Source organism: Electrona antarctica, assembly GCF_951216825.1.
Source record: "Electrona antarctica genome assembly, contig: scaffold_565, whole genome shotgun sequence".
Classification (NCBI taxonomy): domain Eukaryota; kingdom Metazoa; phylum Chordata; class Actinopteri; order Myctophiformes; family Myctophidae; genus Electrona; species Electrona antarctica.
The window spans coordinates 59,372-73,757 of record NW_027638631.1 but is presented as its reverse complement, the minus strand read 5'-3'; the positions used below and the strand labels follow the sequence as shown (position 1 = coordinate 73,757).

At 44.2% G+C, this 14,386-nt stretch overlaps 1 protein-coding gene across 1 annotated transcript; it reads right to left on the bottom strand.

Moving 5' to 3' along the window:
- Positions 1-1,032: 1,032 nt before the first annotated feature.
- sf3a2 (splicing factor 3a, subunit 2) lies at positions 1,033-12,743 on the bottom strand (the record flags this gene model as incomplete). The annotated part of the gene is made up of 8 exons (XM_079530769.1): positions 12,695-12,743; positions 9,700-9,931; positions 6,951-6,997; positions 4,691-4,800; positions 2,246-2,295; positions 1,561-1,701; positions 1,301-1,345; positions 1,033-1,077 (listed from the first exon to the last, which is right to left on the bottom strand). Coding segments are annotated over exons 2-8 (636 nt in total), but the record flags the coding sequence as incomplete, so codon positions are not given.
- Between the last annotated feature and the right edge of the window lie 1,643 nt (positions 12,744-14,386).

Sequence of the window (14,386 nt, the reverse complement as noted above, 5' to 3'; positions counted from 1 at the left end):
CGCCAGCAGCAGGAGTTATATAAAGCGTACCTTGAAGGCGATGGTCTTGTACAGAAGGAGTTAATATAAAGCGTACCTTGAAGGCGATGGTCTTGTACAGAAGGAGTTAATATAAAGCGTACCTCTAAGGCGATGGTCTTGTACAGAAGGAGTTATATAAAGCGTACCTTGAAGGCGATGGTCTCATATAGAAGGAGTTAATATAAAGCGTACCTTGAAGGCGATGGTCTCATATAGAAGGAGTTAATATAAAGCGTACCTTGAAGGCGATGGTCTCGTATAGAAGGAGTTAATATAAAGCGTACCTTGAAGGTGATGGTCTCGTATAGGAGGAGTTGTATAAACCTTGAAGGCGATGGTCTCGTATAGGAGGAGTTATATAAAGCCTACCTTGAAGGCGATGGTCTCGTATAGAAGGAGTTAATATAAAGCCTACCTTGAAGGCGATGGTCTCGTATAGGAGGAGTTATATAAAGCGTACCTTGAAGGCGATGGTCTCGTATAGGAGGAGTTATATAAAGCGTACCTTGAAGGCGATGGTCTTGTATAGAAGGAGTTATATAAAGCCTACCTTGAAGGCGATGGTCTCGTATAGAAGGAGTTATATAAACCTTGAAGGCGATGGTCTCGTATAGGAGTTATATAAAGCGTACCTTGAAGGCGATGGTCTCGTATAGGAGGAGTTAATATAAACCTTGAAGGCGATGGTCTCGTATAGGAGGAGTTATATAAAGCGTACCTTGAAGGCGATGGTCTCGTATAGGAGTTATATAAAGCCTACCTTGAAGGCGATGGTCTCGTATAGGAGTTATATAAAGCCTACCTTGAAGGCGATGGTCTCGTATAGGAGTTATATAAAGCCTACCTTGAAGGCGATGGTCTCGTATAGGAGTTATATAAAGCCTACCTTGAAGGCGATGGTCTCGTAGGGCTCGGCGGCCAGCAGCAGGTATATAAAGGTATATAAAGCCTACCTTGAAGGCGATGGTCTCGTAGGGCTCGGCGGCCAGCAGCAGGTACTATAAAGCGTACCTTGAAGGCGATGGTCTCGTAGGGCTCGGCCGCCAGCAGCAGGTACTATAGAAGGAGTTATATAAAGCGTACCTTGAAGGCGATGGTCTCGTAGGGCTCGGCCGCCAGCAGCAGGTACTATAGAAGGAGTTATATAAAGCCTACCTTGAAGGCGATGGTCTCGTAGGGCTCGGCGGCCAGCAGCAGGTAGAGTTAATATAAAGCCTACCTTGAAGGCGATGGTCTCGTAGGGCTCGGCCGCCAGCAGCAGGAGTTATATAAAGCCTACCTTGAAGGCGATGGTCTCGTAGGGCTCGGCCGCCAGCAGCAGGTACTATAGAAGGAGTTATATAAAGCCTACCTTGAAGGCGATGGTCTCGTAGGGCTCGGCGGCCAGCAGCAGGTAGAGTTAATATAAAGCCTACCTTGAAGGCGATGGTCTCGTAGGGCTCGGCCGCCAGCAGCAGGAGTTATATAAAGCCTACCTTGAAGGCGATGGTCTCGTAGGGCTCGGCCGCCAGCAGCAGGTAGAGTTAATATAAAGCCTACCTTGAAGGCGATGGTCTCGTAGGGCTCGGCCGCCAGCAGCAGGTACTGCCATCGGCGGTCGGGGGGCTCGATGCGCTGCTCGTAGGCCGACATGAAGCGGTGGCGCGGCCCGATGTTCTCCGCGATCTCTGGGTAGTCGATCTGAGGAGAGGAACGGAAGACATTACTGCCTGGGATGTCGTTGTCGGGCAAAAAACACCTTGTAAATGAACGCCCCACAGCGTCTGTAAAGCTGCCCGAGGGCCAAGGCTCCAAAAACAGTCAATGCTTTTTGTGGATTTTATTTCTCAAAAAAGACAAAGGAAAAAAATAACAAAACTGCACTAGGCTATGCCCATGAAACTGAATGTTTTACCCTGTAAGTCTGTGTGTATCATTTAATTTGTGCATCATCGTGAAAAACATTGATATCATTGTGAATCATGGATAAATTGTGAATGCATTCATCAACAGTATTGCCAGTTATATGTTAGGACCGTCTGCCCCACTACCCACAGACACAGAAGCCGGTGGTCGAAACTAATAGTTGGATGCCTCTGTGTGGTGTGTGCGCGCGTGCAATGTCCTTAAAGATGGTTCTTTTGCCTAGCCCCAACCCCCAGATTATGTGATTATAAATAATATATTCATCGTTTTGGGTTCCGTTTGTGTCAAAGTCTTCTGCGCTCAACAAAAACGTACTAACCTGAAACAGTAGAGACTGTTGGCCGGTCTCGGAGTCTCTCTGTTTGGTCACTGAGGAGGAGAGAGACGCAGTTATTTAGGAGTTAACACTTTGATTGCTACAAGATCTCGGCAGGCCTATTTGGATGTTGCTACCGTTTAACATTGCACAAAGGCCTTGTTCGGGGGCCCACAGCAAAATGTTCTCTTATAGCGAGAATCACACGCATACATCAAAAGAAAGCTGAACTTGTCCACTTCAATTAAAAAAATACATTTTGATTTTACCATGTTCCATTCTGGAGATATTGACCTTTTTGCAACACCTGCATTTGCCTGGAAGTGGTTATCTTGAACAGCGAGCAGAGTTATGGATGGTTTAAAGTCAGAGACATTGACAGGCAGATATAAAATTTAACCCAATAAATATCCTATACATCCTATACACCGAATGAAAGCCCTGAATGTGTACTTTTACGAGGAAAACAGTAAACATTGATCCCATCTACAGTTAGACAGTAATTGGTTATTGAATGCAGCTTGTGCCCACCAGATAACTTCAGAGAAGACATGGACGTGAACTCCTCAATATTCACAAAATAAGGCCTATAGCGACATATAAATACTATGTGAAGTGAGCGGTGCAACTGTTCTCTACAGTTGCACCGCGCAACTGTAAAGAACAGTTGCACCGCTCACTTCACAGGGGGGTGATTTTTATTATTACAGTAGAAGTTTACAGACCAAACTGTAAATAAAAGGTTTACATAAATTTCTGCCTCAGTCCGTATATAGCGAGCTGTATTGAATAAGCAGAGAACAGAATATGGGACAGAGTTGCACCACTCACTTCACATGGGTGTGATTTTTATTATTACTACAGTAGAAGTTTTTTTCTTATGAAAGCAGAGAGTCTTCTGTTTCATACGGTATATAGTATTTATATGTCGCTATAGGCCTTATTTTGTGAATATTGAGTTCGGGTCCATGTCTTCTCTGCAGTTATATCTGGTGGGCGCAATGTGCATCCACCCAGTAACCAATTTATGACAAACTGTACATGGGATCAATGTTTACTCTTTTCCTCGTAAAAGTACACATTCAGGGCTTTCATTCGGTGTATAGGATGTATAGCATATTTATTGTGTTTATTGTTATATCTGCCTGTCAATGTCTGACTATAAACCTTCATAACTCTGCTTTCTTTAGATGATGATGATGATTGCCGCCTCGCCTAATCTATCTCACTGCTTTCATTGTTTTGATCGCAGTAACATTGGGGGGGGGGGGGGGGGGGGTCATGGGCACATTGGGCAGCAAAAGTCTTGATCCGTACGGCTATAAAAAGTCCCATTCCACCGTTCGGTTCAGAACTATAGTATAACGGTGAGACGCGTTGTCATCATCAGCTGATTTTGTTTTTCAAGCTAGTATAGGGGAACATGCCTGGGCATGCTAGCCTGGCACGGCCAGACTCATAGCGAGGGTTCACTGATGTTTCCTCCGGGGAAGAATCTTCAGTGAATCCCCGCTATGAGGCTGGCCAAGCCAGGCTATGGGCATGCAGCTTGGGGGCGATGGAGAAAAACACCACGGTTTAGGACGCGGAAAAGTTCGTTATACATTACACCCGGGTCGATTACGTCCCCGACGCGTTCATTGCGGTCTTATCACTACAATTATAATGAATAAAAAAGCGTTACAATCACACGTCCGAGCGATCTCCGATTATGACGGCTCTGCATGGCGATACGTGATCCACCAACGGAACACTCTGTTGTCGTGGCGGCCCCTCGATACTGTGGTTAGTTCGTAGTATTGTAGGCTCGGGGATCGTTTGGTCGCTACAGTATGAAGAAGGAAACATGCATCTGTCCATGTGTGTTGCAGACGTTATGCAATGGCGATTCGGTGCATATGTGTTTAGGCAGCGTTCCGTTCATCATGTTTTTTTCCGAGACACAGAGGAGAGCAACCATCTCGCAAGATCCTCCTCCTGGAGAAACAGGAGGGGAGGGGGGAATCGAGTATTATAGTGTTGGGTGAAATGTCCAAGGTGGAAAGCCTGGTGAGGCGAGGTTAGGTGAAATTTGATTATTTTCACACACCGACTAGATCGGCATGGGCGCATCCATTTACACTGGCTTCTACACGTAAAGCGGCCCGCCCTCCTGTTTTCAGGAGGGGAGGGGTTTTTGTTGTTTTTTTTTCTGATCACGTTAGCGGGACTAAGCAGCAATGACAGGGGGGTGGTTCTTCATTGTCCGGGTGGGTAAAAAGATGAATGAAAGTATGCTATAAAAAAGTGATTAGAACGTATGGATACGCGGTTCGCACCGGACGTTTGATTAATTGATAACGTATTGATACGCGATTAGTGTCGGCTGTGTTAAGATGAAACTTCTCAAAGGAACTTTTGAGGCCCATTGCAGCAAGAAGCCAGCTCCGTGACCTTTGACCTCGGTACCTTTGTATCCCGGTCGGCCGATCTTCACGAACTTCTTGACCTCGACCTTGACCTTCTCCGGAGCGGGCTGGGCTGGAGCTTCCTTGGCCTCCTTGGCTGCCCTCCTCGCTCTGGGGAGCAAATATGAATATTAATATACAGAAATATTACTCTGGGGAGCAGTCACACAATATGAATATAAATATACAGAAATATTACTCTGAAAGGTGAAAGTAGTCACAGAGCACAGCGTGTGAACAGCATACACATTTCTATCCACGTTTATCTTAAAGCAGTGACACAGTCTACAGGTCAGACACACAGTCTACAGGTCAGACACACAGTTATACAGGTCAGACACACAGTTATACAGGTCAGACACACAGTCTACAGGTCAGACACACAGTCATACAGGGCAGACACACAGTCTACAGGTCAGACACACAGTTATACAGGTCAGACACACAGTTCTACAGGTCAGACACACAGTTCTACACACACAGTTCTACAGGTCAGACACACAGTTCTACAGGTCAGAGGCACAGTTCTACAGGTCAGACACACAGTTCTACAGGTCAGACACACAGTTCTACAGGTCAGACACACAGTTCTACAGGTCAGACACACAGTTCTACAGGTCAGACACACAGTTCTACAGGTCAGAGGCAGTTCTACAGGTCAGAGGCACTGTTCTACAGGTCAGAGACACAGTTCTACAGGTCAGACACACAGTTATACAGGTCAGACACAGTTATACAGGTCAGACACACAGTTCTACAGGTCAGACGCACAGTTCTACAGGTCAGATGCACAGTTCTACAGGTCAGACACAGTTCTACAGGTCAGAGACACAGTTCTACAGGTCAGACGCACAGTTCTACAGGTCAGACACACAGTTCTACAGGTCAGACGCACAGTTCTACAGGTCAGACGCACAGTTCTACAGGTCAGACGCACAGTTCTACAGGTCAGACGCACAGTTCTACAGGTCAGAGACACAGTTCTACAGGTCAGACACACAGTTATACAGGTCAGACACACAGTTCTACAGGTCAGAGACACAGTTCTACAGGTTAGAGACACAGTTCTACAGGTCAGACAGTTCTACAGGTCAGAGACACAGTTCTACAGGTCAGACACACAGTTCTACAGGTCAGACACAGTTCTACAGGTCAGAGACACAGTTCTACAGGTCAGACACACAGTTCTACAGGTCAGACACACAGTTCTACAGGTCAGACACACAGTTCTACAGGTCAGACGCACAGTTCTACAGGTCAGACGCACAGTTCTACATGTCAGACGCACAGTTCTACAGGTCAGACACACAGTTCTACAGGTCAGAGACACAGTTATACAGGTCAGAGACACAGTTATACAGGTCAGAGACACAGTTATACAGGTCAGACAGTTCTACAGGTCAGACACACAGTTATACAGGTCAGAGACACAGTTCTACAGGTCAGACACACAGTTCTACAGGTCAGACACACAGTTCTACAGGTCAGACACAGTTCTACAGGTCAGACACAGTTCTACAGGTCAGACACAGTTCTACAGGTCAGAGACGCAGTAATACAGGTCAGACACACATTTCTACAGGTCAGACACACAGTTCTACAGGTCAGACACACAGTTCTACAGGTCAGACACACAGTTCTACAGGTCAGACACACAGTTCTACAGGTCAGAGACACAGTTCTACAGGTCAGACACACAGTTCTACAGGTCAGACACACAGTTCTACAGGTCAGACACACAGTTCTACAGACACAGTTCTACAGGTCAGACACAGTTCTACAGGTCAGAGACAGTTCTACAGGTCAGAGACACAGTTCTACAGGTCAGAGACACAGTTATACAGGTCAGACACACAGTTATACAGGTCAGACACAGTTCTACAGGTCAGACACAGTTCTAAAGGTCAGACACACAGTTCTACAGGTCAGACACAGTTCTACAGGTCAGAGACAGTTCTACAGGTCAGAGACACAGTTCTACAGGTCAGACACACAGTTCTACAGGTCAGACACAGTTCTACAGGTCAGACACACAGTTCTACAGGTCAGACACAGTTCTACAGGTCAGACACACAGTTCTACAGGTCAGACACAGTTCTACAGGTCAGACACATTTCTACAGGTCAGACACAGTTCTACAGGTCAGACACACAGTTCTACAGGTCAGACACATTTCTACAGGTCAGACACATTTCTACAGGTCAGACACACACCTGTTAATAATGTACATATTCAGATAAAAGATCAAACGTAGGACTTACAAGTTGGTCTGATGTTTCTTCCCCTGCGTGTGAGCCAAGTAGCTTCCCTGGAATGGAGAGAACAGGACATTTAGTTTGAAATGGAGAGAACAGGACATTTAGTTTGAAATGGAGAGAACAGGACATTTAGTTTGAAATGGAGAGAACAGAACAGAACAGGACATTTAGTTTGAAATGGAGAGAACAGGACATTTAGTTTGAAATGGAGAGAACAGGACATTTAGTTTGAAATGGAGAGAACAGGACATTTAGTTTGACATGGAGAGAACAGGACATTTAGTTTGAAATGGAGAGAACAGGACATTTAGTTTGACATGGAGAGAACAGGACATTTAGTTTGAAATGGAGAGAACAGGACATTTAGTTTGAAACGGAGAGAACAGGACATTTAGTTTGAAATGGAGAGAACAGGACATTTAGTTTGAAATGGAGAGAACAGGACATTTAGTTTGAAACGGAGAGAACAGGACATTTAGTTTGAAACGGAGAGAACAGGACATTTAGTTTGAAACGGAGAGAACAGGACATTTAGTTTGAAACGGAGAGAACAGAACAGGACATTTAGTTTGAAATGGAGAGAACAGGACATTTAGTTTGAAATGGAGAGAACAGGACATTTAGTTTGAAATGGAGAGAACAGGACATTTAGTTTGAAATGGAGAGAACAGGACATTTAGTTTGAAACGGAGAGAACAGGACATTTAGTTTGAAACGGAGAGAACAGGACATTTAGTTTGAAACGGAGAGAACAGAACAGGACATTTAGTTTGAAATGGAGAGAACAGGACATTTAGTTTGAAATGGAGAGAACAGGACATTTAGTTTGAAATGGAGAGAACAGGACATTTAGTTTGAAATGGAGAGAACAGGACATTTAGTTTGAAATGGAGAGAACAGGACATTTAGTTTGAAATGGAGAGAACAGGACATTTAGTTTGAAATGGAGAGAACAGGACATTTAGTTTGGAATGGAGAGAACAGGACATTTAGTTTGAAATGGAGAGAACAGGACAGGACATTTAGTTTGAAATGGAGAGAACAGGACAGGACATTTAGTTTGAAATGGAGAGAACAGGACATTTAGTTTGAAATGGAGAGAACAGGACATTTAGTTTGAAATGGAGAGAACAGGTCATTTAGTTTGAAACGGAGAGAACAGGACATTTAGTTTGAAACGGAGAGAACAGGACATTTAGTTTGAAACGGAGAGAACAGGACATTTAGTTTGAAACGGAGAGAACAGGACATTTAGTTTGAAATGGAGAGAACAGGACATTTAGTTTGAAATGGAGAGAACAGGACATTTAGTTTGAAATGGAGAGAACAGGTCATTTAGTTTGAAATGGAGAGAACAGGACATTTAGTTTGAAACGGAGAGAACAGGACATTTAGTTTGAAACGGAGAGAACAGGACATTTAGTTTGAAACGGAGAGAACAGGACATTTAGTTTGAAACGGAGAGAACAGGACATTTAGTTTGAAATGGAGAGAACAGGACATTTAGTTTGAAATGGAGAGAACAGGACATTTAGTTTGAAATGGAGAGAACAGGACATTTAGTTTGAAATGGAGAGAACAGGTCATTTAGTTTGAAACGGAGAGAACAGGACATTTAGTTTGAAACGGAGAGAACAGGACATTTAGTTTGAAATGGAGAGAACAGGACATTTAGTTTGAAACGGAGAGAACAGGACATTTAGTTTGAAACGGAGAGAACAGGACATTTAGTTTGAAACGGAGAGAACAGGACATTTAGTTTGAAACGGAGAGAACAGGACATTTAGTTTGAAACGGAGAGAACAGGACATTTAGTTTGAAATGGAGAGAACAGGACATTTAGTTTGAAATGGAGAGAACAGGACATTTAGTTTGAAATGGAGAGAACAGGACATTTAGTTTGAAATGGAGAGAACAGGTCATTTAGTTTGAAATGGAGAGAACAGGACATTTAGTTTGAAACGGAGAGAACAGGACATTTAGTTTGAAACGGAGAGAACAGGACATTTAGTTTGAAACGGAGAGAACAGGACATTTAGTTTGGAATGGAGAGAACAGGACATTTAGTTTGAAATGGAGAGAACAGGACAGGACATTTAGTTTGAAATGGAGAGAACAGGACAGGACATTTAGTTTGAAATGGAGAGAACAGGACATTTAGTTTGAAATGGAGAGAACAGGACATTTAGTTTGGAATGGAGAGAACAGGACATTTAGTTTGAAATGGAGAGAACAGGACATTTAGTTTGAAATGGAGAGAACAGGACATTTAGTTTGAAATGGAGAGAACAGGTCATTTAGTTTGAAATGGAGAGAACAGGACATTTAGTTTGAAATGGAGAGAACAGGACATTTAGTTTGAAACGGAGAGAACAGGACATTTAGTTTGAAATGGAGAGAACAGGACATTTAGTTTGAAACGGAGAGAACAGGACATTTAGTTTGAAATGGAGAGAACAGGACATTTAGTTTGAAATGGAGAGAACAGGACATTTAGTTTGAAATGGAGAGAACAGGACATTTAGTTTGAAATGGAGAGAACAGGACAGGACATTTAGTTTGAAACGGAGAGGGGAACAGGACAGGACATTTAGTTTGAAACTAAATTATAACATAATGTTTAACACCAAAAGGGGCACCGAGTGGCGCGCTACGAGCTTGTAGGTCTGCTATTTTTGAACAGACATTTTTAGAATCTGATCTCAGGTCAAAATGGGTTAAAACAAAGATCCATCCATCCATCGGTCGGTACCTCATTGTTGTGCAGCGTCAGACACAGTTTGCACTCGTAGGAGCCCAGGTGGTTCTTCATGAAGTAGGGGTCCTTGTTGATGTCGATGGTCTCCAGGGCCAGCTGCCGTAAGCGCTCCCTCCTGTCGCGGTTACTCTCCGAGGCCGAGGCCACGCCCCCGCTGCCCGTCTTCCCGCCAGCGCGATGTTGGAAGTCCATCTCTGAAGAGGTCAGAGGTCACACTGAAAAAAAGCTAAATCATAATAAAACATTATAAATAACCAGCGATGCAAGGATTACACGGTAAAGTCCACGGAGGTCCTCTGACACCGAACTACTGATCGACCGATATGTCCGATTAGCGGACAATCAAAGAGCCCGATAGCCGATATTATTATATTTACAGTAACATAAACACAATCATTCCTTTAAATGCTTTGGAGAACATTTATTGCTTATAAAATGGAAGTGCAAGAAGCACCAACATCGTTGCAGCTTTAACCCATTCTGGGCCCTTTTGTTGTTTTAAGCATCATCATGTTATACTTTAGCTATTGAAAAATAGCAGATCTACAAGCTCGTAGCGCGGCACCGAGTGCCGCGCTACGAGCTTGTAGGTCTGCTATTTTTTGAAAATTCGTGAAAATGTGGCACACATCTTTGAATGTATATTCTTTCAGAGCGAACGTTTTTAACTCAAATCTTTGCTTCTCGGAGGAGGGGTCCCTGGAACAACATATTTCTAGATGGGGGTCGGCGGCCAAATACAGATATTTCTGGGGGTCCTTGACATGAAAATGTTTGAGAACCACTGACAAAGAAACATGAGGTTTTTCAGAAAACTGTCAGGATTTAGAAGCCATTTGTAGAATCGTCATCAGGTGTAATAAATGGGTTAATTAAATCCAAGTGCAAACATGTACTGAAGCAGCATATGGAACACAGTGAACACAGGCTGAAAAACCATTACAAAATAAATGAAAAAAAGAAAATCATGGGGAAAATAATCAGTTTATTTTTTCAATATTCATCCAAATGGGTGATCTACAAGCCCACAGCACATTGCAGGCAGCATGACATGTTGAGAGCTTGTAGATCTGCTGCCCAAACTCCCCAAAGCCATGTGACCTTGTTGTTTTTACTCCATCGCAAGCACTGGCCACTTTTTTAATGCATGTAGAATTAGTTTTTACCATTAATTTTATAGCAATACAAGACAATAGCCTATTGTCTCAATTCAAAACACTGGCCTACAGTTAAATTATTGGCAACTAAATAAATGTGAATTAGGACAAATACTGACAATGTTACGGATTGGTTCATTCTTCATTGGCTTGCAGTTAGTTATTGCACACATAGCCAAAATTATATAATAAATAATAATAATAATAATAATAGGCTGGTCAGGATGGGGAATTCTTTTTTCATTTTTTTAGAAAACATTCAGTTGGCTCGCACACACGCACGCACGCACGGGCACACACGCACGCACGCAGGCACGGGCACGCACGCACGCACACGCACGGGCACGCACGGGCACACACGCACGCACACACGGGCACACGCACGCACACACGCACGGGCACGCACGGGCACACACACGCACGGGCACACACGCACGCACACACGGGCACACGCACGCACACACGCACGGGCACGCACGGGCACACACACGCACGCACGGGCACGCACGGGCACACACGCACGCACGCACACTAACCTAGAGCAGTGGTTCCCAAACTTTTTCATATCAAGGACCCCCACATTGACACTCATTAGCCCCGCGGACCCCCATGAGAAAACATATCCCAGGGACCCCCATGAGAAAACACATCCCAGGGACCCCCATGAGAAAACATATCCCAGGGACCCCCATGAGAAAACACATCCCAGGGACCCCCATGAGAAAACATATCCCAGGGACCCCCATGAGAAAACATATCCCAGGGACCCCCATGAGAAAACATATCCCAGGGACCCCCATGAGAAAACATATCCCAGGGACCCCCATGAGAAAACACATCCCAGGGACCCCCATGAGAAAACATATCCCAGGGACCCCCATGAGAAAACATATCCCAGGGACCCCCATGAGAAAACATATCCCAGGGACCCCCATGAGAAAACATATCCCAGGGACCCCCATGAGAAAACATATCCCAGGGACCCCCATGAGAAAACATATCCCAGGGACCCCCATGAGAAAACATATCCCAGGGACCCCCATGAGAAAATATATCCCAGGGACCCCCATGAGAAAATATATCCCAGGGACCCCCATGAGAGAAGATTTCTACGGTTATAGCACTGATTCTCTCAACCATTTTAATTTCAAGGACCCCCAGTTTGTCCTGCATTTAGGCAACGGACAGACGGACCCCCATTTAATGGCATTTCCAACGTTGTACCACACTTTATATTGTAAAAATCAATGTTAATTTAACTCTGAGAGTGTACACATGTGTACACTCTCTGAGTTACAGACCCATAAGGGTCCATTTGGTTCAATTTGTACACTCAGAGTTACAGACCCATAAGGGTCCATTTGGTTCAATTTGTACACTCAGAGTTACAGACCCATAAGGGTCCATTTGGTTCCTAACTATCATTTAGCTCGGGACCCCCTGGAACTCTCTCAAGGACACCTAGGGGGTCCCCGGACCCCCACTCTGGGAACCAGTAATACTAAACACTAGTGTTCCATTCTATTATCAGGCTTTGTTGTGAAGAATGAACCACTGTTAGCTACATGCTAAGCTAACTGTTGTGAATGAACCACCACCAGTGTTAGCTACATGCTAAGCTAACTGTTGTGAATGAACCACAGTTAGCTACATGCTAAGCTAACTGCGGCTAAAAACTTCACATTAAGGTGGTCCGCGGACCACCTCTCTGCTCTGCTGTCCCCTAGAAGACAACAGCTCCCTGCGTAGAGCTCACAGACACGTTTAACACAATAAATACACACACGTTACACTTTAAAAGTTTAAAACTTTAACATAAATAAACCACTCACCGACTACACGTCCTGGGCACGTTTATACACAGTGTGCGCATGCGCAGACAGAATCGCCTATGTATAACTTTATTGACACACCATGTCGATACTTTTCGTTTTGGGTTTTTTTACAAAATAAAATAAATATAGTTAGTTTTTTTTATACATTTAAAATTAATATATGTATTTATTTATTTTTAAATTAAACTGGATGCATTTTAGTTATTTATTTATAAAATGTAGGTAAATGATACCTGGGCTCGATTTGGCTTTGCAGTTTCCATATCCGGTCCTAGGCGGATACGGAAACAGCCCGGGTGCTCTCATGTATGGGTACCGGATTTGGTGGGCGGGCTTTAGACCAGATATGAGCTCTTGGACAGTAAACAGCCAATCAGAAGCAGCCTTTCTTCCTCCAGGTAGAAATCCAAATCGCGGTGAGTTCAGATTGTCCTCCACAGGTTGCCGTACCAGAAACCATTGTTGCCATGTCTGCTTATTATAAGCGAATGTGGGCTTGTTTTTCTCCAATGTTGCTAGAAAATAGTTTTAATGTTTCTGATTAAGTGTAGTTGCTTGTTTTTGGGGCTTGTTTCCTAAATGTAGTTTAAACCGGAGCTTGAAGGTTCTCAAACATTTTCATGTCGAGGAGTCGAGGACCCCCAGATGAATTAGAATTAGTGCAAACCCACCACCATCTGGATATCTGGACTATATTCCACATAGTCTGTGTGTGCGTGTGTGCGTGTGTACGTGCGTGCGTGCGTGCGTGCGTGCGTGCGTGCGTGCGTGCGTGCGTGCCCGGGCACCACCACCACACGGCGTGCGGTGCCCGGTGTCGAGCCGGTCGGACCCACACGGTTGTCCAGAACCGCCCCAAAAGAAAAGGCCTCTGCATGCCCGCCTTGCCCGCGGGCTCCGGACCTGATCTCCATATATGGAGCTGTCCACAGCATTCTGACCTATGCAGAAAAGGGAGGACCCTGTCGTGTCACCCTGATGTAAACAAGGCTTTAATAGTGCATTTTCTGTTTTTATCCTCGCAGCAGATGTTGTATTGACCCATACCTTCCTCCAAGAAATGTACCCATTTTACAATCTGTTAATACATATGTTCAATCAATCAATCAATAAATCAATCAATCAATCAATCAATCAATCATGTGGCCAATTAAAGTCGCTTATGCTTGCTTTATGATGAATTCCTGTTCTGTTCTTTTTGGCTATATAGTAATGTCTATTTGTACGTCTCTAAATGTTTTGATGAATTGAACAAGGTGGACCCTCTTGTAAACAAGTGTAATGCTTTATGGTGTCGTCCAATCACAGTTAACAGTCTTTGTATTGAGTTGTGCTTGAATTGTACTGTAATTCTGCAAACTGTTAATACATACTTCAATCAATCAATCAAAAAGCTTCTTCTGGGTTTGTTTTTCCTAGACATGGTTTGCTTATTTCTTTTCGAAAACATGGCAACAACCCTTATAGAAACCGGAGCTGCCTGTGCTTGTGAAAAGGAAAGGAGTGTCTGTTTCAGCCACAGGGGAGAGTCCTGTTGTACTTTAATACTGTCTACAACCTCCGTGTTCTTCACATGATCCAACCCGACCCATCCATCTGGTTCTGGTTCTGCTGCTGATCACCTACAGAACCACACTTTGACCGTTCTGGGATCATCATGGGTTGTTCTGTACTGGTGCTGCTGCCCAG